Below are 23474 nucleotides of genomic sequence, written 5' to 3'. Positions count from 1 at the left end.
GATTGAAATGCTGTTGTTGTGATGGGAACGTCATCATTGTGACAAGGGTGTATTGTAATGTAATAAGGAATTCCTTAAGCTCACAGTATCAAGGCATGTTTTCAGCTTTTGAAGTTAATACTTTTCATTATCTTTCTATCTGCTTGTTGTTGAACAATATTTTCCAGTCCCAGGCCTGGGCTACCTCTTCCAAGGGCGGGGGGAGGTCAGCACCAGCACCAGCTCGTTTCCAGTGTCAGAAATATTTGATTGTGCCTCTGATCCCAGAAAAATCCCAGAACCAGCACTTGCACCATACAGTTGCAGCTGCGCAGATTTGTCCGCCCCCCCCCCCCCCCGGACACACACAACACACAAACTTTTATTGAACCTCGAGTCATACAGAAGAGAAAAGTTATCAAAAGAAAAGTACACACAGCAAATCACTGCCAGGGGTCATTACAAATCAGAACACCATCCAATACGTTTACATTTTTGCACAGATCAATGGTGTTATTTTGTCTTATTGCCCCCCGTTTTTCCGTGAAATGTAATAATATTGCATTTCCATCTAACAAGCACGACAGGAGGGAGTCACGTTACACAATTTTGTTTTCGTGAGAGGGATACCCACCCGCCATTACTACTAGATGATTTACCAGAAACAAATGTTCTCCCCACCCCCCCATCCCTGTGGTACATCTTGCGAAGTGTGATGCGATGTGTCCGCTGACTCAGGGCTGCAGCCAGGCTCGCCGGGGCAGAAGCGTGGCGAACGCAGCCCCTCGCAATAACCGGCCACTCCAGGTTTGTGGCGCTCGGGTCCCACAGTGCATTGCGCCCTGTTGGTCTCACACAGGCGAGGCGGATCATGGAGGTGCCGGGGCCGGATAGCGACTGGAGGAGCCTCGCCTTCCGACAGAAAGTAGTCGGACAGATGTAAGATTTGCTTCCCCGTCTGGGCAGCGCGTACCCGAAGTCAGAAATGGGGGCACTGGCTGTGACAGACCGGGCTCCGAGTTCGAGGAGGAGGAGGGGGAGAGTCGCACGCCAAGGCCGTAAATGCAGCCTCGGTGCTGCGTGTAGCGTCGTGCCGGCTGGAGGCGGGGAGACACGGTGGATTGCTCTGCGTTCAGCGGTGCGAGCTGTGATTTGGCCGGGGGCGGCACTCGGGTTTAACGGGTCGTTGTATCGATGCAGCTGTGTACGTACTTAACAACATAGCTTGTTAGTTTTGGTTTGTGTAAAACGTACGATCCGGGGTCGGGGGGAAAAACCAGCATGTTGAAGGCACGGAAGAGTTAAAAAAAAGACGTCAGACACAAAGCCCCGATTTATGCTACAGGAGTTGATTTGCCTGAGTAGAGGGTTTTCTGGTTTACGTTAACTACGATTTCCCATTAAAAGTGCCCAGTAAAAACTCGATTTTTCACACTCGGGTTCGTTGAATGATAAGGTAGCCACGGTAGTTGAATGTATCTGAATGTTGTGTGGCTGCTCTGGAAAAAAAAACGGAAAAACCTCATAACGGACGAAAGGATAGTTTGTAACAGGATAGGCTTACTTGTGCTCGTAACCAAAATTTCACATAACGCGTTCGTTATATGCGATAATGGGTCTTATTCTTGCAATGGTTGTGGAGCCACAGACGTTTACCTGTCGCCAAGTTTCTTAAAATATTTTAATCGTTGTGCAGAAACAAATTCAGAAATATAGATGACAATGCTAAGATTGGAAGTTTCTGAAGCATCGTTCTGTTGCAGTGAAGATGCGATGAGGAAGGCAGGCACCGCTCATGCCAAGACCAGCAACGACATGGAAAATCATGTCTTTATGAAGGCGAAGTCGCGGGTGAGTAAGACTGCGGACTTAAGGCGCTTGCTGTTTAACTTCACTGCTGCACAGAAACGGGTTTTCATTCTCCTCTATCTTTTCAAGGGGAAAGTGTGGTCAAAACATCAGCATATTGAACTCAAAGGCACTTGTGGAAACGATTTTGGCATTTGCGCTGAGATTTTCCCTCATCTAGGCAATATAGGGAAACAGTAAAAAAGCGAGCGATGTTAAGATGTGTATATATATACAGCTTGCATTAATTAATTGCACCGAATCAAAAAGTAAGAGATGTCATGTTAAAATTGAATATTACATGAAATATTTTAGTATATTGTGTCAGGGTAGTATAAAACAAAATAGACATTGCTGGAATTGGTTGAAAACGTATGACATTAGTAGTCTTAAGAAGAGAAGTCAACAAAGTTCAGTTATTTTGTCATGCACTAGTGCAATGAAATGTTAATAAAAATATCTTGATCCAAGGTCCACAAATGATCATTAATAATAATAGTTGCTTACACTTATATAGCTGTTTCCTGGACACTCCACTCCACAGAGCGCTTTACAGGTAATGGGGACTCCCCTCCACCACCACCACCACCTGGATACAAAGAGCCCACAACACGAAACAGACAAAGACATACAGACGAGGAGCAAGTTGCCAGTCTCTGGCACAATATTGACCACCCAAAGGGACCTTGATGTATGGGAAAAAGCTACCCAGAGCACCTGATTACTGCTAGTAAGGAAGTATGTTAGAAAAATGAGAGGAAGGTGTCAGACCTGTAAACCTGATTTTCATGTATTCATTAGTACAGTCATATACTATAGGTATTTCAGAGCCAAACAAATTGCTAGTGGGGAAGGTCTGTTTTCATGACACTCATTTTTCTCAGGTTAGTTGGACTAGAATTTTGTATTTATTTTTTTTCCTGTATTGAATCTTAAAAATATTTTGTAAGAAACTGTAATAACTGATCATAAAATTCTTTCCAATAGGATGAATACCTGTCCCTAGTAGCTAGGCTGATTATTCACTTCCGAGACATTCGTAAGTACATCACATTCTTTTTAACTTTGTTTTGCGATTAAGATCGAACTGTTGGTTCTGTGATTATTTTTCTTTTCTTGTAACTACGATAAATAACTTGAATGGATTTGATAACTAGTATTTGAAAGAACATTGTTTATTTTAGCAAAGCAGTAGTGTAAGCAAAAACACAGAAGATATTGTATAATGTCTTGTTTGCATCACTGAATCTGGGGATAAAAGGAGGTGTGAGTGTGACCCGACTAGCTTTAGACCTGGTGTTCTGTAGTGTTAGAATCACCTGTCTCAATTGATTTTTTTGAATAAATACAATAACTTTCAAAATGGTTTTCTCCTCTTCTTGGTGTATTAGGTAGGTACAATCCCTACATCAAGAAGGAATAGTTCGGCTGAGCTCTTGCTATATGACAATACTTTTGTATTTATATTGTATTTGTTTCCTTTTATTAACTAATACTAAGAAGTGTACTATTACGTACGTGTTAGGGGTCTAGAATGTCGCGTTCACACTGGCGAGAGGCGGATAGGAAGTGCAGCTCTCCTCCCGACCACTAGAGGGCGCCTTGGTGACAGGCGTTCACGGAACAGGCTGGCGGCCGTCCAGCTACTGCTTCTTTAAGAGACACTTTCGATTTGTTTTGGGTTTCCTGTTGTGCTACCTGCTCCCAGCCTAAATTCCCACGTACAGACGCAATAACACCCATTTCAAAGTATATACAAGTTTTCTTTGATGAATTTCACCGCCAAGAGTGGAAGTCTTCTGACCTCGTGTAAGTGTGCTCTGAGAATGACAGAGTTGAGTTTTCTGCGCAGGCCGAGATAGGTACAGGCGCGGTGAAGTCCGGCGCAGGGCGTGTGAGGGTACAACGTCACAAAAAAGAATGGGGCAGATATGCCTTAAAGCTAAAATAAGTGTCTATGCCTCCTTAAACTCCTGCTTTTGTTTGGGGGTGGGAGAACTAAGGTGTATAAGCTTAATGCCCCTTTAATTTTGTTTTCCAGATAAGAAGGCACAAGGACCTGGTAAGTTTAAGATGCACTGTGCATGAGAATAAATATTTCACTATTTCTGTGGGCGGGCTTTTATTAAAATAAAGTGCATGTTGTATTTTGGAAGTTGTTTTATCATTTTTGTTTAGAGACCAATGAACTTGTCCAGGTTTCCAGCTATGGCATGTTACTAGCCTATGATTATGACAGAAGAACTCGATTGATTAAACCTGTTGATGTCAGGTGTTAATTAGCTTACTTTACCTAAACCATGTGAGATCAGCAAAATGTGTACACGCTTCATAAACTTTTTTCCCCACTAAGTTTGCAAATTTGTTGCAATTTGTTGTAGTGGTAGGATTTCATTTTTTAGTGTAGATAAGAAAATAAATATTTTATTTTTTACTAGACTGCGGTGGTGCATAGTGATGTGACTGTGTGTTGAGGTCTAATAGTACAATGGTCCAGGTTTTTTCTGATCCATGGTGGATCTGAAGCAGAAGGCTAATGGTCAGGCAGTAGGCTTCTTCACTAATTCAATTGATCAGTATGATCAGTATCATCCATTGCGCTTCACTGTTCTAAAGGTACTTGCAGCTTTGCAGTGGCTGGTATTTGTTTTTGTTTGGAGAGATTCAGGGGAACGTTTATGGACCTCCTCTTTTCTTGCAGACCCCATGAATGCCCTCCAGAACCTGACTGGTGGCAATCAAGGGGGGGCAGCCAGCATGGGCTTGGGAGCACATCCTCAAGGAATGGCGGCCCTGGGCCAGATGCTGCCTGGGCAGCCACAGCCGGGGTCATCAGGAATGACCCCTCATGGCATACAAGGTGTTGTTTATTTCTATAAGCACACATGTTCCTATTCATGGAGATACAGAACATCCAAAGTGATTTATTTCTGTTTTTGTCATTTCAAAAAGAGTATCGGTAGTTTATCCAGGGTGCTAAAATGATCCTGTTTCAGAGGTAGATTTGACGTGGGGTGGTACAGTGCAAGGTCATGTACATAAAGCATATGACTCATATGTACAAGGTACAATATCAAAACAATCTGGGTTTCAGACAATGCAATTAAAACCTAAATACTCCAGCTAAAGACTGCTTTTGAGATTTAATACAATCACAACATTCGTGTTCTATATACATGATTTGGAATAGTCAATTGTGTGCAACAGCTTTGAACCCTGTGACTGCACACGGGAAACGAAGGAGAGTGCAATCAAACTCCTCTAACCTGCCCACCTTTGAGTCCCTTTTTAATGTCACATGCCTGCAAGTACCCAGGAGGCCACAACAGTGGCTGAGATCATTCTTGTTTTGTGATTGGACTGGACTTTGCCCATCATAAGAGAATTAAAAAAATCCTGAAGAAGAGCAGCCGTTTGACCATGACAGATGTGCTGTTAGTGGTTAACAAGGTGCTTGAGCCACTCTTTGAAACTGTCCTAGACTAAACTATTCTAAACTAGATAGCACTTTCAGTTTTGATTAACTTTTGTATATACATTTTTTTTTGTTTGCACATGTGGTTGCCATGTCATTCACCCTCTGTGTTGTTGCAGGCCCAACCCAGATCCATATGCAGCAGATGCAGCAGCAGCAGTTCCATCAGTATCAAACCCAGCAGCTGCACCAGCAACAGCAGCTCCACCAGCAGCAGCAACAAATGATCAAGATACAGCAGATGCAACAGCAGCAGTTGCAACAGCAACAACTTCAGCAGCAGAACCAGCAGCAGCAACAACAAAACCAATCACAACAGGTAAGAGGGTTTACCTACTTACATTACCAGTTCAATCCTGTTGCACTGAGAGTACTTTCCTTCTCTTTTCTTTATTCAGCTTTACTCCTTGTTTGGAGTACAGCTGATTGAATACATTGGACAGTGTCTTCAAGCATGACCACGATTGTCATAGCACTGGTATAATACAATTCACCCTTTGCCATAGGAGTTAGGCTGATCTGGGCATTCTGCATTTGTATTGCCCCATTTGCTGGTAACTCAAGGGACTGTTTCGCTGTGGTGTTTTTCTGTGAGCTGGTGTGGTGTAGTGGATGGTTCAATGGTGCACATATGAGACAACTAGATGGTCTTTGTTTCTGGAAAGGAGACTGAAGGGCTGAGTGAGCTAACATTCAGTGCTTTCAGACTGGGATGGGCTACATAAAACACTGACATAAAACATGACACACCTGAAGCAGGCTTCACAGCCGAAACGTTGTTACTTTTCTTCTCTTTTCAGCATGGAATAAACCTTTACTTGTTCCTTTATGTAAAAATTGACACTTTGCTTCACCTCACTATTTAGTCATTGTTACACGTGTCATGACTTGTGTATGTTACACGTGTCATGACTTCGGCTATCGACAACTTAGATGAACCTTTTTGGCGACTGTTAATGTACATTTGGTAAGCTTAGGAAAAAAACTATATACAGAAAGTTAGTTATTTATTGTTTATAAATGTAAAAGTTAACATTATTTTTTTGCAAAACAAACTCTGTACATAATCTAAAGCACTTTGCCTTTTCTGCAATCTCTCCTTGCAGATGCTTCAGTCCAGAATGCAACAGCAGCCGCAGCAGATAGCCCAGTTGCAGCTCCAACAGCAGCAGGTAGTCCGGGCCTGGGACATGACTTGGGATAGTTGTCTCCCTTTTTAGGGATGGGCCCTACATTAGCTGTTCTCCAGTGTGTACGTTGACCTGAGAGACTGTTGGAAGACTTGTTTTTGAATAACATGTCTTGTTTCCTTGAGTACAATTGGTAAGATGCCCTCAGGCCCTCGAGATGCATCTTGAGTTCTAGTACCTCAAACATGTTTGCCTTTTCTGTGCTATTACTGTTTATTATTATTATTGTTTAATAAAGTCCTTATTCTGCCAGGGGCCTATCTACTTCCTAAATGAATAGCAGAGTGAAGTACTCGTTTAGTCATCTGCAATATTTGTCATCTTTGTGTTGGATACGTTTTACTTCCTTAAAGCTTCCTTTTGCTGTTGTCTTACATTTCAATATTCCTTTCTTTCTCTCTTGGCTTGTCCGGTATCCTTTTTAATCTGTGCTTTGCAGGTCATTGCCTTTTCTTTACCTGCATCCTATTTGTTTTTCAATAATGATTTGTTGATCTGTTTGGTACACTGCTTTCTACTTTTTAATTTGCTGACTCTTGGGATAAATTGTTGCCTTACACTGATGCCATGTCTATTCTACCTCCTTCTGCTTCTCTAAAACCTACTCCCACAGCAGGCGGCGCAGCAGCAGCAGGCTCAGCAACAGGTGCAGCAGTCTATGCACCAGGCCCAGCACCAGCCCCAGGCTCCATCCTTACAGCAGCAGATGCAACAAATGGTGCAGCAACAGCAGCAGCAGCAACAACAGCAGCAGCAGCAGCAACAGCAACAACAACAGCAGCAGCAGCAGCAACAGCAACAACAGCAAGCTGCTCAGCAGCAGCCCAATCAGATGCCATCTCAGTCCCAGCCACAGGCCGTGGTTCCCCAGGGGCAGATACAAGCGCAGCAGGTCCCTCTGAGTTCCCTAAATCAGCAGCATCACCTAAAGCTTCAGGCCATGCAGGTAAAGCTTAGAGCATTTAATGTGAGTGATGGCTAAGCTATTTTATAAGATGTTTTCTGAATTAGGGGGTCAAGCATTCTCTAGTCCTCAACTGACAAATTTCTAAGAAGACCAGCTGGTTTTATAAATCCAGATGAAAGCTTGAAAGTAAACAGAACTACAGCCTTAAGCATAGACATTGTTGGAAAAATGTTAGTTCCCCTCTTACCTTTCACCTAGCAAATCAGGCTTCCTTTAGAATGCTACCTGTAGGATAATGCATTCAATATAAACATAGTATTTGAACCCAGAGGCCAGAATTCAAGTCTTGAGATGCTTTGAGAAATATATAGTCTGTGCTTCCTTGATGCATCAGGTTCTCTCTATCTGTAGCCATGACTGTTGAAGGTATTGCTGGGATAGGGCTGAGTAATGCTGCATTGACCAATGCCCCTAGTAGAAGTCAGAGTTCCTTTTCCTGTGTCCTCGGTGGGTTGCATAGGGATTTATTTCAAGGCAGCTACATGTGATCTGTTGACAAGTTCCCTACAGATTTTTTTAAACCCAGCTTTTCAGGGTTATGGATAACCTTTTGCATTGACACTTTCCCCCCTCCCCATTTCTGCACTCGTGTTCTGCAGCAGGCTTTAGCCCTGGCCCACAAGCAGCAACAGCAACAACAACAACAGCAGCAGCAGCAGCAGCAGCAGCAGCAACAGCAGCAACAGCAGCAACAACAACAGCAGCAGCAGCAGCAGCAACAGGCGGTGGCGGCACAACAGGCAGCTCAGCAGCAGGCAGCACAGCAGGCCCAGCAGGTGGTGCAGGCCCAGCTGACAGCAGGAGCTCCTGGGCAGGTAAGATGGGCAACCAGGGAGACATGGGACTGGACTGGTGAAGGCCTTGGGTGAATGCATGCTCGTTTATCGGCATGGTTTAATTGGGTTACTGTTGGCTTTAATTTTGTTACACATGGATTTGTTGGCAAAAGAAACTTAACTGTTTTTTTAGATTTCTTTCTCTCTGTGAAAGCAGTTTAGCTTTTCTTTGTGATGATGCGTCTGTACCCATCACTGCAAGCGGCAAGAGGGATACAGCATTGTAGTTCTTGAGTTGTCTTCTTTGATTTCGTGTCCCTCCCTCTTCTCTTATGAGGAATTTTATATTTGTATTCGTTTGTGTTGGTAATCATGAGTGTCCGATACAGTGATGGACAAAGGTATGCCAAACAATGGACATTTTTTAGAGGTTCTTTAAGAAGAGTAATGCTTAGTTTTCATAGCTCAAAATGAAATATTGTTGTTGACATGATGACTATGGTGCAATCTTATCATTTTCTAAAGTAGCATTAAAAACTTTTTACGTTTGAGGTAGCATCTAACTTTCCACCTTTCTAGAAAATATTTGTCCTCTAAATTCTTTTGGGAAATTCTTCATGTAACCAGAGATAAAAATATACAGGTTACTCACTTTTTCAGTTTTGCAATTCAAACAATATTTCGGTTATGACTTTCTGTAATATTTTAGTCTCCCTTCAGAATCCTGAAACTAAAACAGCATTTGAACTTCTAGATTTTTAAAGTATTTAGTTCTTCACCACCTTTAAAACTGAAATCTAATACTCCTGTCTATAACAGTTTTTTTTTTCCATTTTTGCACAGTTTTTCTTGTTGATGCCATGACATTTTTGCATACTTTGGCATACAAAATCTCCCAACTATTATTTTAGGAAACTGCTCATGGTTACAAGATTATCTGTAGGAATCCCTAGCTGAAATTGAATGTTTAAGAATCTTATAAGAGTGCTGGAAACTCGATCACGCTGGTTTGAATACATTGCCATTCTCATTTGAAAGCGTGTATATTTCTGCTTTCATGATGTATAGTCAATGTAAATTCTGCAGTTATGTTCTAATGTTGACAACTCTGAGCATGTGCTGTACTACTGTAAATTAAAGGAGGAGATGATTTCTGTCTTTTTCTGTAAGGATGAAAGTATCATTTTTTTAAAGCATTGTCAGACTAGCTCTGTTTCAACAATGGACAGACCCATCTGTTTAAGCCTTCACCCCGAAGTGTGTATTGTGATTACCTGCAGTGTCCTCTATTGCTTCAGTGCTTTCTTTTATTGGGGGGTTGGTCAGTTTGAATAAACAAATGAATCACTTTCCATGTGTTTTGTAGTTGGGTTGGAGTCTCAGGAAGGGAGGTTTGTGGAAACGAAAAGACTGAGCAAAATTCCTGTTAGCCAAGCAGTGCTTAAAATATACCACCCCCTTTTTCAGTGTTCTAAAAAATGTCATCTGTTGTCTGGGTAAATCTGAAAGGAATTTTGGGATGTTGTGGGATGTGGAGGACATAAAAGAAAGATGATGGCAGTTCCGCTTTGAAGTATTTTAATTGGAATGTAAGGGGGTTTGTTTTCTTGATGAAATCCAGCTCACGTGTATTGATCTCCACCTTGTATTCCCATGAACTGAGCTCACAAGAATGGGAAGTTCTCTCCGTTTCACACTGATCACTATAAGGCGGGGCGGCCTCTCTTCGGGAGTCGAATTTCAGCTTTTCATGCTGGTGACTGAACCGATACCGTGATCTGAGAGAAGTGAGACCCTGCAAAGTTGTCTCTTCATCCTGCGATCCCGGTTTCCTTCATCCAATTTAGTTTTTCCTGCTGCACCCCTGAAAATGACAAATTTACCACTAGATCTAGGTGAAGATTTACAGTGGCTCACCTTGTGTGGTGCAGGCATGGATGCTCCTGTGAAGGGGTTGCAGTAGTGTACCAGTTCAAGAGATTCAGCTTACCCTTGAAGCCTTTGCAGGGGTTTTTGGTCCAAGGTATTTTGTCAGCAGTGTCTCTCGGGCCTTAAAACCGTTGCATTTCCCACTTGAGGAACATGGGAAGTGGAGATTCTTTGGATCATACGAGGAGCGAGTGGATTTCTCCTGCCACGCTTCATGGCATTTCTGCTTCATGTGAATCTTTCTCATTTTTTGTGTGTATAACAATGCCTGATGCTGCTGCTGCATGCCTGCCTGTGTTTAATCGCCTCTTTTCAGTGCCAGGAATTTGCAAAAGATCACTGCATTTTTTGTTGCTAATATAAACTAATTCCGATGTAGGCCTGTCTTTTTTTTATTTTTTAGTTGTTGCTCTTTTTTAACTAAAAGCACATGCATACGTTTTTTAAAAAAGGTAGTCGTATCATTCTGATCATTTAAGCTTTATTAGTCATTCACAGAACAGGTGACTTAGTTGCATAATGTAACTTTATAACATTTTTGGTTTCACAACAAATCTGAATGAAGGTAAATTAATTTTTTCCAAGATAATGTGGAATTTTTAGTGAGTCTTCAAGTTATAAAAGTTAACAGTACAGTATCTAAATGTTTACTTGTAATAACTTTAGTCGCCAGAGGAAATGGATGTCTCATCTTTGAGACATTTACAGTCTGTTGTTAAATACTTTTCCCCAGATTTATGAGAAATCTTTAAATATAAAAGCTTTAGGAGAATGCTCAGGTTTAGTACAATGCATCCCTGTGCATTTAACTGCATGAAATCTCGTGTGCAGGGAATCCATAGTTTGTCATGACCAAAAAAGCTGCCATTTTTCCCAGGAGCTACAACAAGCATCACTTCATATTCACTAACTAATCAAATCCCTCTCAGACCTGTGCATACAGTATGAGCGTGCCTACTTTTTTTTTTTGTGTGTGTGATGTAAAGGACATACCGATGCATGCATGTGCTTTCTTCCATTCCTGCTGATGCACTGCGTTTCTTGTTTTGCTATTACATGTCTGTTGTCCCTCTGTCCTCCAAGATGATGTCCGCTACTATGGTCCGTGGTGGGATACAGCCCCGGTTACCCCGCGTCTCCCCAGCCTCCACACTGCCTCCAAACTCTTCTGGTCTCGGAGGACAGCAAATGCCACAGGTATTTACACCAGAGTCCACTGCAGCATCCAGACATCTGTGTGAGGACACATGGATGCCACAAAGTCTTTTAGGTTTCCTGGCTCTGGCAGAGCACCTCTCGGATTAAAAGTTTTCTTTGCTACTTTCCTACAGTGCTTTCCCCAGTCCATGGAGTGAGTGTTTGACTTGGATTGATTTCTTACCGTTTGAAAATTGGACTTGGGTGTGAGAGAGCTCCTTTGCCTTAAGTTCAGTTAAAGCTATTGCACGGTGCTGTGGAGTCAGGTCTGTTCTTTGGGTGGTTCATATGATTGGCCTGTCACTGCTGATTGAGCTTCAGTTTTAGGATTGTGCTGAGTTTTGCAATAAAAATGCATAGTGGTTAAAGACTGTTGATGAAGGTGACTTTGAGTGATTTTTTGTATCAGAACTTGTGCCTATCTTTGTGGATCACTTTTTCTCCCATTTAAGGTTGCATTAAGGACTGAAACATTTTCGCCTCAAGGCTGTCTGAATAAAATTAACATGTAAATTGGAGGGTGGTGTGTAAATATTTAGCTGACTTTCTTGAAAACGAGGTATGGTTTTTGTTTTCTTCCTCAAAGAAGCTCTGTTGTGTCCGCTTTGTCCAGCGAAACGGCTCAAGCTGCAAGGCATGCTGCTGACCCGAGAGCTCTTGAAGCCCTTTTCCTCCTCGCTTGGTTTAAACCACGGCCTTCTCCTGCAAAGCTTTGCCGGTTTCCTGTCCCCTGGTGTGGCTGGACTCTGCTCTTCCTCGGACAACGCTGTGGCCCGTGCTGCCCAGTGACTCCTCCCGTGTTTTGTTTCCGTGCCACCCAGGGCGGAATGACCATGATGTCGTCGCCTTCGCCGGTCCAGCAGGTGCAAACCCCCCAGTCGATGCCTCCTCCCCCCCAGCCACAGCCGTCTCCGCAGCCCCCCTCGTCTCAGCCCAACTCCGTCAGGTACGCACAGGCACCATGGCTTTTGCCAGCTTGCCTTACCGATGTTGATGACAGCAGTGCAGGGGCTTTATTGCCAAATGGAGTTTCGAAAAGAGGAATGAGACGGATCTGAAATATTTTCTTTAAGTCAAGGTCACTTGTATGCTTTTTTCCTCATGTCCTGTCTTGGGCACATTTATGGATTACGGATATTCTGTATGTACAGGCTAACAACATGGACGCAGTCAGTTATACATGATATCTGTTTTACGAGAACAGGATTTTGAATGTTTTGAGAGCAGAAGGTTTGGTTTTCATAGAATTGGTAAAAATGAAATGTTTGGGATGCCATTTTGTTCTAAGTGATGCATTGGACTGGGAATTCCCATCCCTGCTCCTGGGTATCCCATACCTGAAGTTTTTCATTCCAGCCAAGCTCTGTATTGATTTAAATTGTAGTTCAAACGTTGCTTGACTGGAATATGTCAAGGTTTTTCCTTAAAAAGTACATTTCATTAACAAGCAACGTCTGAAACTGAGGAACTGGAAAAATTCCTATTATTCCGTCACTGGGGGGTTCATTTAGGTAACCGAGCTTAGCTGGAATGAAAACCAGCAGGTTTAAATGTTTTAGGATCTATTTTTTAATTTAGTTTTACAGTGTTTTGTACAAACAGTACAAGTGCACTTGAAATTCAACATTATACCTCATCAGATTCGGAGACAGTTTCTTCCCACATCCTGTCAGATTACTGGACTGTACCCCTACCACTGGCTCACACTGATGTTTTAAGTTGTATGTTATTTAACATTGTTGTTGCTGCTGCTGCTGTTCTGTGATTTTGGTGATTCTTTTAATGTCTTTGGTATTGGAGCATGCATGCAAGAAAGCATTTCATTACACTTGTGCATATGACAAATAAAGTGAACTGATCGGATTTTGTCTGTGCTGACAGAAGCTTATGGTCTTTTTTTGGGCTTGTGTTCTAGTTCTGGTCCAGCTCCATCACCAGGGGGGTTCCTGCCCAGCCCCTCACCCCAGCCTTCTCAGAGCCCTGTCACAGCGCGCACTCCACAGAACTTTGGCGTTCCCTCACCTGGCCCCCTGAACACACCAGGTATAGCTGCTTCCCAGGGGAGTGCTGTTACAAAATGGGGCCTTCCTACTCTGAAATTGATAAACAGACAGACAGGGATTTTAACAATCTTGAAATGTTTTACAAAAAGGCTCCATGAATCCCGGAGTTTCAGCATGGGTAATGTCTTTAGCAAACTGTGCCCAGGATTTGTTAGCGGTAAAATTAAGATCAGTCAACCCAGGGCTCTCTTGGGTCAGAACGCATGCTTGCTTCCCTGGCACCTGCAGGCCTGTAGTACTGTTAGTAAAGGGCAGACCTCTCTGTGGTGTTCCACTCTATGTTGTGCTCTGTGGTCTGTTTTTGATTAAACTGGCTACTCATGCTGTAGGTTGAAATTTGCAAGTCTGCAGACTTGTCTGTTTTTGTCTTGCACTTTGAATTCATGCATAAAGATCATCTTGGAGTATGTGCTTCTGCCCACTGTTGTCCTTTGCTGTTGTGGTCTTTCCCTAAAAGTTGCATGCTGACATCATGTTAAACACTGTTGGTCATGAAACATCAGCAGGCTAAGCTGTCTTGGTCACTGAAGCGCCTAATACCACACCAATCACCTCTCTTTCAAAGTTGCTGAGGTCATGCTGGCCACAATTACAAGCTTCTAGGGCTGTCTGGTATTTTTATATTTGACCCTAAGCTGGGATATTACTTGCTTAATATTTGTTTCACACCTGTAGGGAAGCCATTTCTTTCAATAAACTTGGTGTCCCTCATTTACCTAATTTTATTAATTTTTTTGTCCATTACCTGTATTCCCGATAACATTGTAACTATTAGCTATGTTAAAAATGACATTTTGTATGAAAGGGCTGCATGAAAATCATGACCTTGCCAGTTCTAGCATTCAAAACATATTTATGTGGTTGAACTCATTAATTTTTTTGTCTCCATCGGAAGGCAATCCCAATTCAGTCATGAGTCCTGCCAGCTCATCTCAGACAGAAGAACAGCAGTACCTTGAGAAACTCAAACAGCTCTCCAAATATATCGAGCCTCTGAGGAGAATGATAAATAAAATAGACAAAAATGAAGGTAAGAGAATTTCAGTTTTCAGAAATTTAAAATGTTTGACTGTCTCTAAATATTTTGGAGTACTGCATCTACAGAATCTCAACCTTCTGTTTTCTGCAGATAGGAAGAAAGATCTCAGTAAGATGAAGAGTTTGTTAGATATCTTGACTGACCCTTCTAAGCGGTATGTATTGAGACTATTGTTTTTTCTGTCTATAGTGTCTTTAGGCAGTGAGCTGAATATAATCAATATTTGCACCCAATGCTTATGATTAAATGTTCCGTAAAAAGCTTGAGCCTCCACAATACTCAAGCTTTTCAACATTTTGTGTTAGTATTTTGGGGGATGTTTTTTTCTATACCTTTAGGAGAGCTCCTTAATTTCTTAACATCTTTTGCAGTTGTCCACTGAAAACCCTACAGAAGTGTGAAATCGCTCTGGAGAAACTGAAAAATGACATGGCTGTGGTAGGTGTCACAGTGTTGGTCTTGTGCAAACCTTTTGGTGTAGTGCGGCAGATTTGTAATGGTTTTTTTTCCCCCCCTCTGTTTCGTGATCCAGCCCACGCCGCCGCCCCCGCCGGTGCCCAGCACGAAACAGCAGTACCTGTGCCAGCCCCTGCTGGATGTGGTCATGGCCAACATTCGCTCTCCGGTCTTCAACCACTCACTGTACCGTACATTTGCCCCCGCCATGACTGCAATTCACGGGCCTCCCATCATGTGAGAATCTCTGGTGTCTTCTGAGGAGAACCCTTGTTTTCCTTCCTTTTTGCTCACACTTTTAAATTCTGGTGCTCGTTAATTTTTTTTAGCTTCTTTAGCTTAAAGTGGTCCTTGCCGCAGCACGGTTATTGACTGAAATCAGTTGGCAACAGATGAGATTCCAGTATAAATGGCATTGTTAATATTTAATTTTGAAGAGAGCTGAAATTGTGGCTTTCATTTAATCTTGTTTCTGAACTCCATTGAATGAATTAATGACATGCTAAGGTCATGTTTTTATGAGATGCTTATAAAGCCTGTGACTCTCAAAGAATAAGGAGTTGCTGTATGACAGTTCCTACTAAAGAGAATGTGCTTTGCTTGCCTGAAACCACCAGTAAGCTTTTAAAAACAGCATGAAGGGAATTTATTTTTTTTAAATCTTGCTGTATCTGTAGGTGTTTGTAGTATTAATATGGGTAATCTTTGTTCCCAGACCTTTTAATCTACAAATCTGATCTGAACCTTGTCGTGCAAACAGGGGCCCAATGATTGCAACTCGCAAGAGGAAATACGAGGACGACGAGAAGCAGACGATCCCTAATATCCTGCAAGGGGAAGTGGCGCGCTTAAATTCCAAATTCCTGGTCAATCTGGACCCCTCCCATTGCAGCAATAACGGGACGGTTCATCTCATCTGTAAATTGGGTAAGGAAAATTGACATTCCATATTCTTGATGAGTTTAAGAATGTTTTTTCGAATAGAAACATTTTTTTATATTTAATTTGTGTGTGCAGAATTGTAGGTGTTGCTTACGGTGTGCTTAAAATTGTAAAGCTTTTTTGTTCTTTCGCCCAGATGATAAACATCTTCCCAGTGTTCCGCCTCTTCAGCTAAGCATTCCAGCCGACTACCCTGAGCAGAGCCCACAGTGGGCAGATGATGCACAGCAATACGGTAAAGGAAGTTTTCCCCATTGCTACATATACAGTAGATAATCCCAGTCATGCAGTCCTACAGTCCTGGAGGTTTTGTTGGATTTGGCTTAGTGGCTAAAAACGTGGAAAAGAATGCGATTTTGACCAGTTGAGTGAAGGATAAATTAACATCTTAGATGAACTGGGTGGGGGAAAAAAAAAGATCTCCGTCACTCTGGAATGATCTTGTATCATCACAGCTTGGTGGCTTCTCAAAGCGTTTTACAGAATGAATTTGCTTGCATTATAATAAAAAGAGATATTATTTCACAGTTTCACTGTGACTTTGTAGGTGACATGTTCTTGATGAAAATAAGGTTTCATATGTGATCAATAACTGCTAGGCCTTGATCCTCATTATTTAATGTAATTGGACTCTGTAGTTTGTTTCACAGCACTCTTCCTGTTATGACCTTGTAATACTAATGTTGCAGTGGGGGTTGCGTTTAATACCGTTTCTCTTTGCAGATGCAAACCCCTTCCTGCAAACTGTTCACAGAAACATGACCTCCAAGCTGCTCCAGCTTCCTGACAAGCACTCTGTCACCGCGCTTCTGAACACATGGGCCCAGAGCGTGAAGCAGGCATGCCTGTCTGCAGCCTAGTTTTGTATAGCCAGACCTTCCACAAACCAGACCAGCTCATAAAGACCAGTAGGATTTATTGACCAGGGCTGGGGAAGTGCGTACCAGTCAGCTCGTTGGTGAATGTAGGTGAGGCATTGTAGTGACTAGAGAAATTACTCCTTGTAGAAGAAGCAATTGGAAATGTAGTGCTTTACAGTTTGCTGTGTGTATTCAGATTTTTATATAAACCTTTTTGTCAGTTATTTACTTAACTTAAATACCTATTCCTAAGTGCAGGGGTGCGATTGTTTTTGTGTACCCATCTCTTAATATATGAGACGGTGTATTTTAGGAGGAATGTTTTTACATCTCTACATGAAATGGGAAAAGGACCTTTTTTGTGGAGTTGAGTAACGGTTGTGCTGTACTGCTGATGTCTCTCCCACGCAGCTTTTTCTGCTGGCTACTATGGAATAGTGACTAAGCAACACTATGTTAAAAAGCATTAAATCAATAGCTAGTCCGTAGAAAAGACAGTTAGAATTCATCAGAGTATTCAGCTGTTAACGACTTCTTTTGTACAATTCTTCCAGGGCCATAACATTTACTTTGGTTTTTATTTACTCTTAAGATTTAAGTTGCTTAAACACATTTCACTTTAGAGCAGTTTCTGCCCATTTTTGAAAAACAATTTTCATCTGTAGAATGGCTTCTTCCCATATTTCAGTCATACTCTTCATTGTCTTCTTCACTGTTTTTTTTTCTCTGTGGAATGGGATTTTTGTTTGAACTAGTTCCTATAAAATACTTTTTACATTCACTAAAACAGCTCTTTGGCCAGGGCTGAAAACAGTGTTCCTGTTCATTATTATTGACTTCCAATGTGTGACATTATTGGTAGTAATTACAGTAATTCAAAGCAATTGGAGAAGATTAATGCAGTTGGTGAAATAAATGGCAAATTTCTAAAGTGCTAAGTATAATTCCCTTATCAGTTTATAACAAAATACTACAGGAACTCGATTAGTTTTAACCATTTGTTCTCTCAAACGGTTCAGTTTCAAATTAATTCCTTTTTATGAGGGAGTTTGCTGATTATATGCACAATTATACTGTAGACAACACACAATAATTAATGTATCCCTGAAGCTGAGAGTTAGACTGTTAATCAAGCAGATTTTATCTTTATATCAATTCCGATTTTAAGTGCTCTGTACAAGTATATTGTGCCGCTAAAAAAACATAAAGACAATTAAGCATGTTTTGTTCAGCTGTCTTTTAGTTTACAACTTTTCGTAAGCGGTTCTTCTGCATGGCTTGTGTTCTTTTCTGCCTCTCGGCAAAGCTGGTTCCCAGAGACTGTTTCAGGGCTGGCAGCATCACCCTCTCTGCTGCAGAAGGCTGGGCGTCAGGCCTTGCACAGTGAAAGGAAAAGCATTTACTACCCTCAACCTGGACTGAACACACTTAAATGAATGCATGCCTCTTTTAAAACAACCTGTAGCTAGAAGAATCTAAAGCTTGTATTCCAATACATACCGAGCTTCAGAGAGGAAATGCTTCATTCACCAAGTTTAATTTTAATTATAAAGCCATTTTTTGTTACTTGGTCTAGCAGCCAACTATTTATCTCTGCAGTTTCATATGCAGCTATAATGCAATTACTAGACTTGGTACTCTGACGTTTATTTTTGCTGCAAACACAATCCGTATAAAAAACACTCACTTTAATCTTAATGGATCAAAGCTGACTTTGACACCGGATAATTGCTTTCTTAGTCTAATCAGGGGTTGCAGGTTTTCTCAATTTGGTAAAGTGGTAAATGTTAATTAGCTGGTCTTTTTATGTATGTGTGCCTATGAATTAATCAAAATTAAGGAGCCAATGGTTATTTCAAAAATGTGCTTAACTATATAAAACATATGTTTTGGTAAGTTACACGGGTTAAAATAAGCAATTATCTACTTAAGAGTAAAAGGCGAGTGTTTCAGTACAGTATGCAACATGATGAACAGTATCAAGTCTAGTTATAATTAATTGACACAGAGGTTTTGAGAATGTCTCAAGTTATTGGCCAAATAAGGCAAACAAAATAAAAGTACAAAGTCATTTTTTCTTTCTTGTGATGACAACTTCCTTGCTTTACATTTGGGGCTTCCCCAGTTGTAACACTGAAAGGTATGCAAATAAGCACTGCTTGTCTTTGATAGTGGGGATCTGCTCATATCAGGTGAAAATGTAGCAGGGAAAACATTTGTAAAGTCTGAGATACCCAGTTATTCCACTTACATTTTCTTTGGCAGTGTTTTAAGTGACAGTTTTGGAAATCTTCCTGTTTCTCCAGTCCTACTGGAGGAAAATAAAGAAAATAGTGCATAATTAGCAGAAAATGTGCAAGTAGAAGTTCATTTTCTTGAATTGGGAAATTTAACTGGGCTGTTCGACTTTGTGATTTACCTGGAAGTACCTGTCAAGTAAGCCTTGGTAAGAATGTAAGTTTCAGGAGTAATTTTGTTGTTGTTCAGTATAATATCCTTCAGGACAGACTTCAAATGTAACAGCTGAAAGAAAGCAGAAATCATCATTGGTAGTGTTGCAGAGCATTGAGCATTTTTAGCAAGCTATTGCAAAACAATTTTAAATTCACAATGAGCCCTTTAATTTTTTCCACTGTTTTCCAATCAGCAGGACCCTAATGACCTAATCTGTACTTTACTCCAGGAGCACCAATTGTTTTATTGCTGTTTAGGAAATCCTGGCCATAGTAAACAAATGGCATGTACTAGATTCAAACTGATGGTAGAGCCTGTGTTCGAAACGGATTGTCAAATTCCTGCTCCAGAATAAGTTGGAGTGTTCACTGTAGGAAAGCTGTCTTGGGCTAATTATAAGTTGAATGTTTTAGAAATAGGCTTCTGCCGTTTTAGCCTGCTCTTGTTAGACAGGAAGAGGAGTTGTGTGTTGCCCACCTCCTGAGACTGGAGGCTGTTGGCGTTGTAAAGCTGACGGATGATGACCTCGCACTCCTGCAGGGTGGGGGCCCGAGGTGGTTGCAAGGGACTGCTGAGAATTCTCAGAGGCTGCAGCGATGTAATGAGACCCCCTTTCAAGTCTTCTTCCGGACATGCTGCGGCATCACATGCAACCTCATTCTCGCCACCACTTCCTGTACCGCTGTCAGTATCGAGAAAGAGTTTCAGGTACTAACCTGCTATTTGCAGAGTAAATACTCAGAGTGCCATTTGTAAACATTTTTCACTGTTACAGTGTTGAACAGAGAATATTCTAAAAGTATGCAAAGCTTAAAGATGTTACAACAGGTGCTGTACAGAAATCTTTATACATGTCTGCTTTTCTTCAAGCGTTTTTAACCTAATTTTAATTTTTTTCTTTTTTTTTTCCCCATTTGCAAGCCCACCCACAAAAACAAGTTAAAGATGTTTAACAGTTAAAACATTTTGACCATTCTAAAACCATGATTTGATTAATGGTTTCCAATTAGAAGAACAAATACCCTGGTTACAGTAATAGTGCAATTTTAATTTGTAAGTGGTGGGTACTGTAAGGTTGTTTAAGTTTAATCTGGGCTTTTTATGTGTTGTAGAAAATGACTGTTCCTCTCTGAAAGGAATGGACAACCCCAGATTTTTAAAAGCTTGGTAGCAGGTTTCACTATTTTTAAAGTAGAAACTGATCAAGAACTAAGACGATCTGGATCTTGCCTATCCAAAATTAGTTGCCCATCTCAGCTCCGTGTGTTTGTTGTACAAAATGGGGAAGTTGGCAAGGGATCTGCTGGTTATAGTTACCTGTGGAAGGTGTCCTCTGAAAGAGTATTGTGTAACTGCAACTTGTGCACAGCCTGTTCTATAAACATGCCTTTCTTCTCTTGGCAATCTGCTTGCTGCTGCCCATTTCCTCTCCTAGAGGAACCTGAGGCTATAACTGTAGAAAAGTCATCAACAGAGAAAATGGCAGTCTTGCATTAACACACACTATATTGCAGTCCCTTTAAAAATATCTGAGGAGCTGGATTCTGACAAGGATTGGGAGGAAGCACGTCAGATATCCAAAATCATCTTAACGATTCAGAATGAAATAGTGCATAGGCACTACATAGGCATTTTTTTTCCAGAGCTGCAGCTAATTTTTTACAATAAAACAGGGTGCCACCCATGGGGTTCTAGAAGAGCAGTTTTGAAATCCCACTCACCTGATGGCTGCTGACTGAGGCGGTGTCCACTTTGACTGGCACTGGAGGTTGTGCTGCTCCCTGCAAGGGTATTGATATTCTGATCCACAGTAAAACTCATCTAAAGTTTATCACCCCCATCTTTAAAAATTTAAAATGTATGCTTTATGGAAAATGAAATATCAAAAGAATTGCACCATTTATAGAATATAGAAATATTTGCTTCCAGAAGATCTCAGAAAATTAGAATGATTTGCAGTTTTACCTTTTCTGCTCTGTTTTGGCTCCATTATCAACTTGTACTGTAGATCTGTTACCACAAAACAGGAGAGAACATTCTTACTGTGAATGATGAAAGGAGCTGTAGAAGTTGGGCAAATTTTAAAATATTTTTAAAAGTAGGCAGCCTCGGTAGATCAAAAGTTTATTATTTGTGAAAACTAAGTGTCACAGCCCACCTCAAAAGCATCATCTATATGTATATACCTTAATATAGCAAATACAGATCTGCACCGTATAGGAAACTCTAGGTGGGGAGAGGAAACTAGAAGGGACTGTAAATCAATACCCTTTGCACTCCACTCAGCAAAACAATGTCCTTTCATTTTCTTAATCCTAACCTGCCGTTTCCAGGCGACCCATTTCTAGGATATCACGTCTGTCAGCAAATTGTCGCTTCATCACTTTGCGACTGCTGTTAATAAAGCGAAATCCCTTTAACGTACGGTTGGGAAAATAATTTAATAGCTACCCATTTGACAGATTTTGTGTTCTTAAAACAAATTAAAAAGCAAAACTACCCTATTTTCTTAATGTAGGAAAAGTTAGGACTACTGCCCTACGATCACATTCCATACAACCCTTTACGCGTAAAGATTTCGAGTCCTAGACACGTATAGAAACAACCTTAGACTTCACCATAAAATTCTGATCGACTCTTGTATAAAGAGAGATGATTGTTTCTTTTGGAGACTTTTAAATGGCGAAAATATGACATTTAAAATTAAAATATGAATTCATCATTTGACCTAAACATTTTAAGGGCTGATACTAAGTATACATTATGGGTTTTACCGGAGTATATTTCTGCGCTAGACAAAGCAGCCAGGACGACACCAGCCTGTCCTCACCTTTATTTTCCCGTCTCAGCTGTTCGATCTCCGCATGCAGTTTCCCCAGGGTGTCCGTGTGCTGCTGCTGCAGGAACTGCAGGTCCCGCTCCAGCGCCGTGACGCGCCGGGGCTCGGACTCCATGCCGCCGGGCGAGGAGGGGAGGAGACGGGGCTGCGGCTGCAAGCGGTCGCGGGGGAAAGGGCGTGGGTAACGAGCTTTATCGAGGCTCACGACGCGGGACCAGTGGGGGAGATTCCCCAGAGGAGGCAGACTGCTACTCGACATGACTACTTACAAGGCTGCGCCGAAAGCGTCGATAGGTCCACGGAGCGCAACTCTAGTCCGAAAAAGCGACATGGACTGACTATAAGTACCGAAATCGGAGCTGGCGTCTGGCTGGGGTAGCACAAGAGGTTTGGAACAAAGATTGTCAAACTGCCTAACAAGACTTCGAATTAAATATTTTAAACACCGCGAACATTTAAAAGGCCTTATATATGAAGGTCTTAGCAAGAAAGATTTTACAGCAGGGAGTGGATCACAGAACAACAGACTGACGGTCTCCCTAACCTTACTTTAAACAACATATTTCACGTCGCGCTGTTAGATTTAAACTTGATATATATATTTGAGCGTCGGCTACATTTACTTAAACGTGTACTCCCAAATCAAAAACGCAATTACCGATATCATTAAAGCATTTTTTTGTGATTTTCAGAAGATTAAAACACTCTGTTTGCCTTGAAACAAATTACATTGCGTCAAAAATGGACCGGCAAGTCTACAGGTTTCTGCGGTGAATGAGTGACCTGGAAATCCGGATTTAGTGCATCATCGTTGTTCTGGCGCACAGCACGGTGCCTTTTCAGCGCATTTCCAAAAGATGCTCGATCGCTCGAAAATTAAATCACACAGCAAAAACACAGTGTAAACACCGTCGCGGAGCAAAAACAAGCAGAGTTACAGATCGCTTTCCGCTCGTTTTAAAGCCACAGTTCAGCAGGCACATGACGTGAAGGAGAGAGTTTAAGGATCAGCCCAGACGCGCTCTTGCCGATACCCGCTGGATCCGCTCCGAAAAAACAACACGCCCAGCCGCCAGATCCATTTGTTTTCTAACAAAAATGTTTGCGATAGAATCGGCAATACTGAACGTCCATCTTACATTGTTTTTAGTGCGATTGCTAATGAAACCTGCGTCCTGCGCTCCAGTCCCTGTGCTCAGTTCCTGGTCCTTTTGTGTAAACGTTGCTATGGCAACAGGACAGCCGCACTTCAAACGGCCGAGCGTCTTGAGGTTTCTAGTCGTGCTGCTGAAACACATCGCAACACTGGGCTTTTAACGCCCTCCACGGACAAAACCCTGCGATATCATTCTCGACTGACGCACACAAAATATCCAGAGGAAAAGAAAAAGGCATACACCGTCCAATGTGCATGGTGTCGTCTTGCACAGCCCCAAACGCAGCGCAGGATTACCTTATAT

At 41.7% G+C, this 23474-nt stretch overlaps 2 protein-coding genes across 9 annotated transcripts; one reads left to right on the top strand and one right to left on the bottom strand.

The window, feature by feature from the left end:
• The first annotated feature begins 660 nt into the window (after positions 1–660).
• Positions 661–18792, top strand: med15 (mediator complex subunit 15). Of its 4 annotated transcripts, none has more exons than XM_015366232.2 (19): positions 661–918; positions 1743–1830; positions 2815–2866; positions 3869–3889; positions 4529–4687; positions 5422–5621; positions 6409–6474; positions 7109–7438; positions 8059–8274; positions 11248–11361; positions 12183–12307; positions 13277–13404; positions 14320–14454; positions 14554–14617; positions 14835–14901; positions 14996–15156; positions 15680–15846; positions 15998–16096; positions 16585–18792. In XM_015366232.2, exons 1-19 carry the CDS (start codon positions 851–853, stop codon positions 16719–16721), a joined length of 2397 nt encoding a protein of 798 aa, XP_015221718.1. In that variant the 5' UTR covers positions 661–850; the 3' UTR covers positions 16722–18792. The 4 variants fall into 4 exon arrangements, with proteins under 4 accessions (XP_015221718.1, XP_015221719.1, XP_015221717.1 ...); XM_015366231.2 differs by having other exon boundaries at positions 662–918; positions 7106–7438; XM_015366233.2 differs by lacking the exon at positions 11248–11361 and having other exon boundaries at positions 7106–7438.
• On the bottom strand, positions 17839–23466 carry ccdc74b (coiled-coil domain containing 74B). Of its 5 annotated transcripts, none has more exons than XM_006640400.3 (10): positions 23154–23466; positions 22284–22325; positions 22006–22165; positions 21141–21185; positions 20897–20956; positions 20493–20628; positions 19653–19857; positions 19141–19244; positions 18973–19029; positions 17839–18096 (listed from the first exon to the last, which is right to left on the bottom strand). In XM_006640400.3, exons 1-10 carry the CDS (start codon positions 23310–23312, stop codon positions 17961–17963), a joined length of 1104 nt encoding a protein of 367 aa, XP_006640463.3. In that variant the 5' UTR covers positions 23313–23466; the 3' UTR covers positions 17839–17960. The 5 variants fall into 5 exon arrangements, with proteins under 5 accessions (XP_006640463.3, XP_015221721.2, XP_015221723.2 ...); XM_015366235.2 differs by having other exon boundaries at positions 18973–19032; positions 23154–23464; XM_015366237.2 differs by lacking the exon at positions 23154–23466 and adding an exon at positions 22798–22877 and having other exon boundaries at positions 18973–19032.
• Between the last annotated feature and the right edge of the window lie 8 nt (positions 23467–23474).

This window comes from Lepisosteus oculatus, chromosome 22, assembly GCF_040954835.1.
Source record: "Lepisosteus oculatus isolate fLepOcu1 chromosome 22, fLepOcu1.hap2, whole genome shotgun sequence".
NCBI lineage: Eukaryota > Metazoa > Chordata > Actinopteri > Semionotiformes > Lepisosteidae > Lepisosteus > Lepisosteus oculatus.
This window is presented reverse-complemented; position numbering and strand designations above follow the sequence as displayed.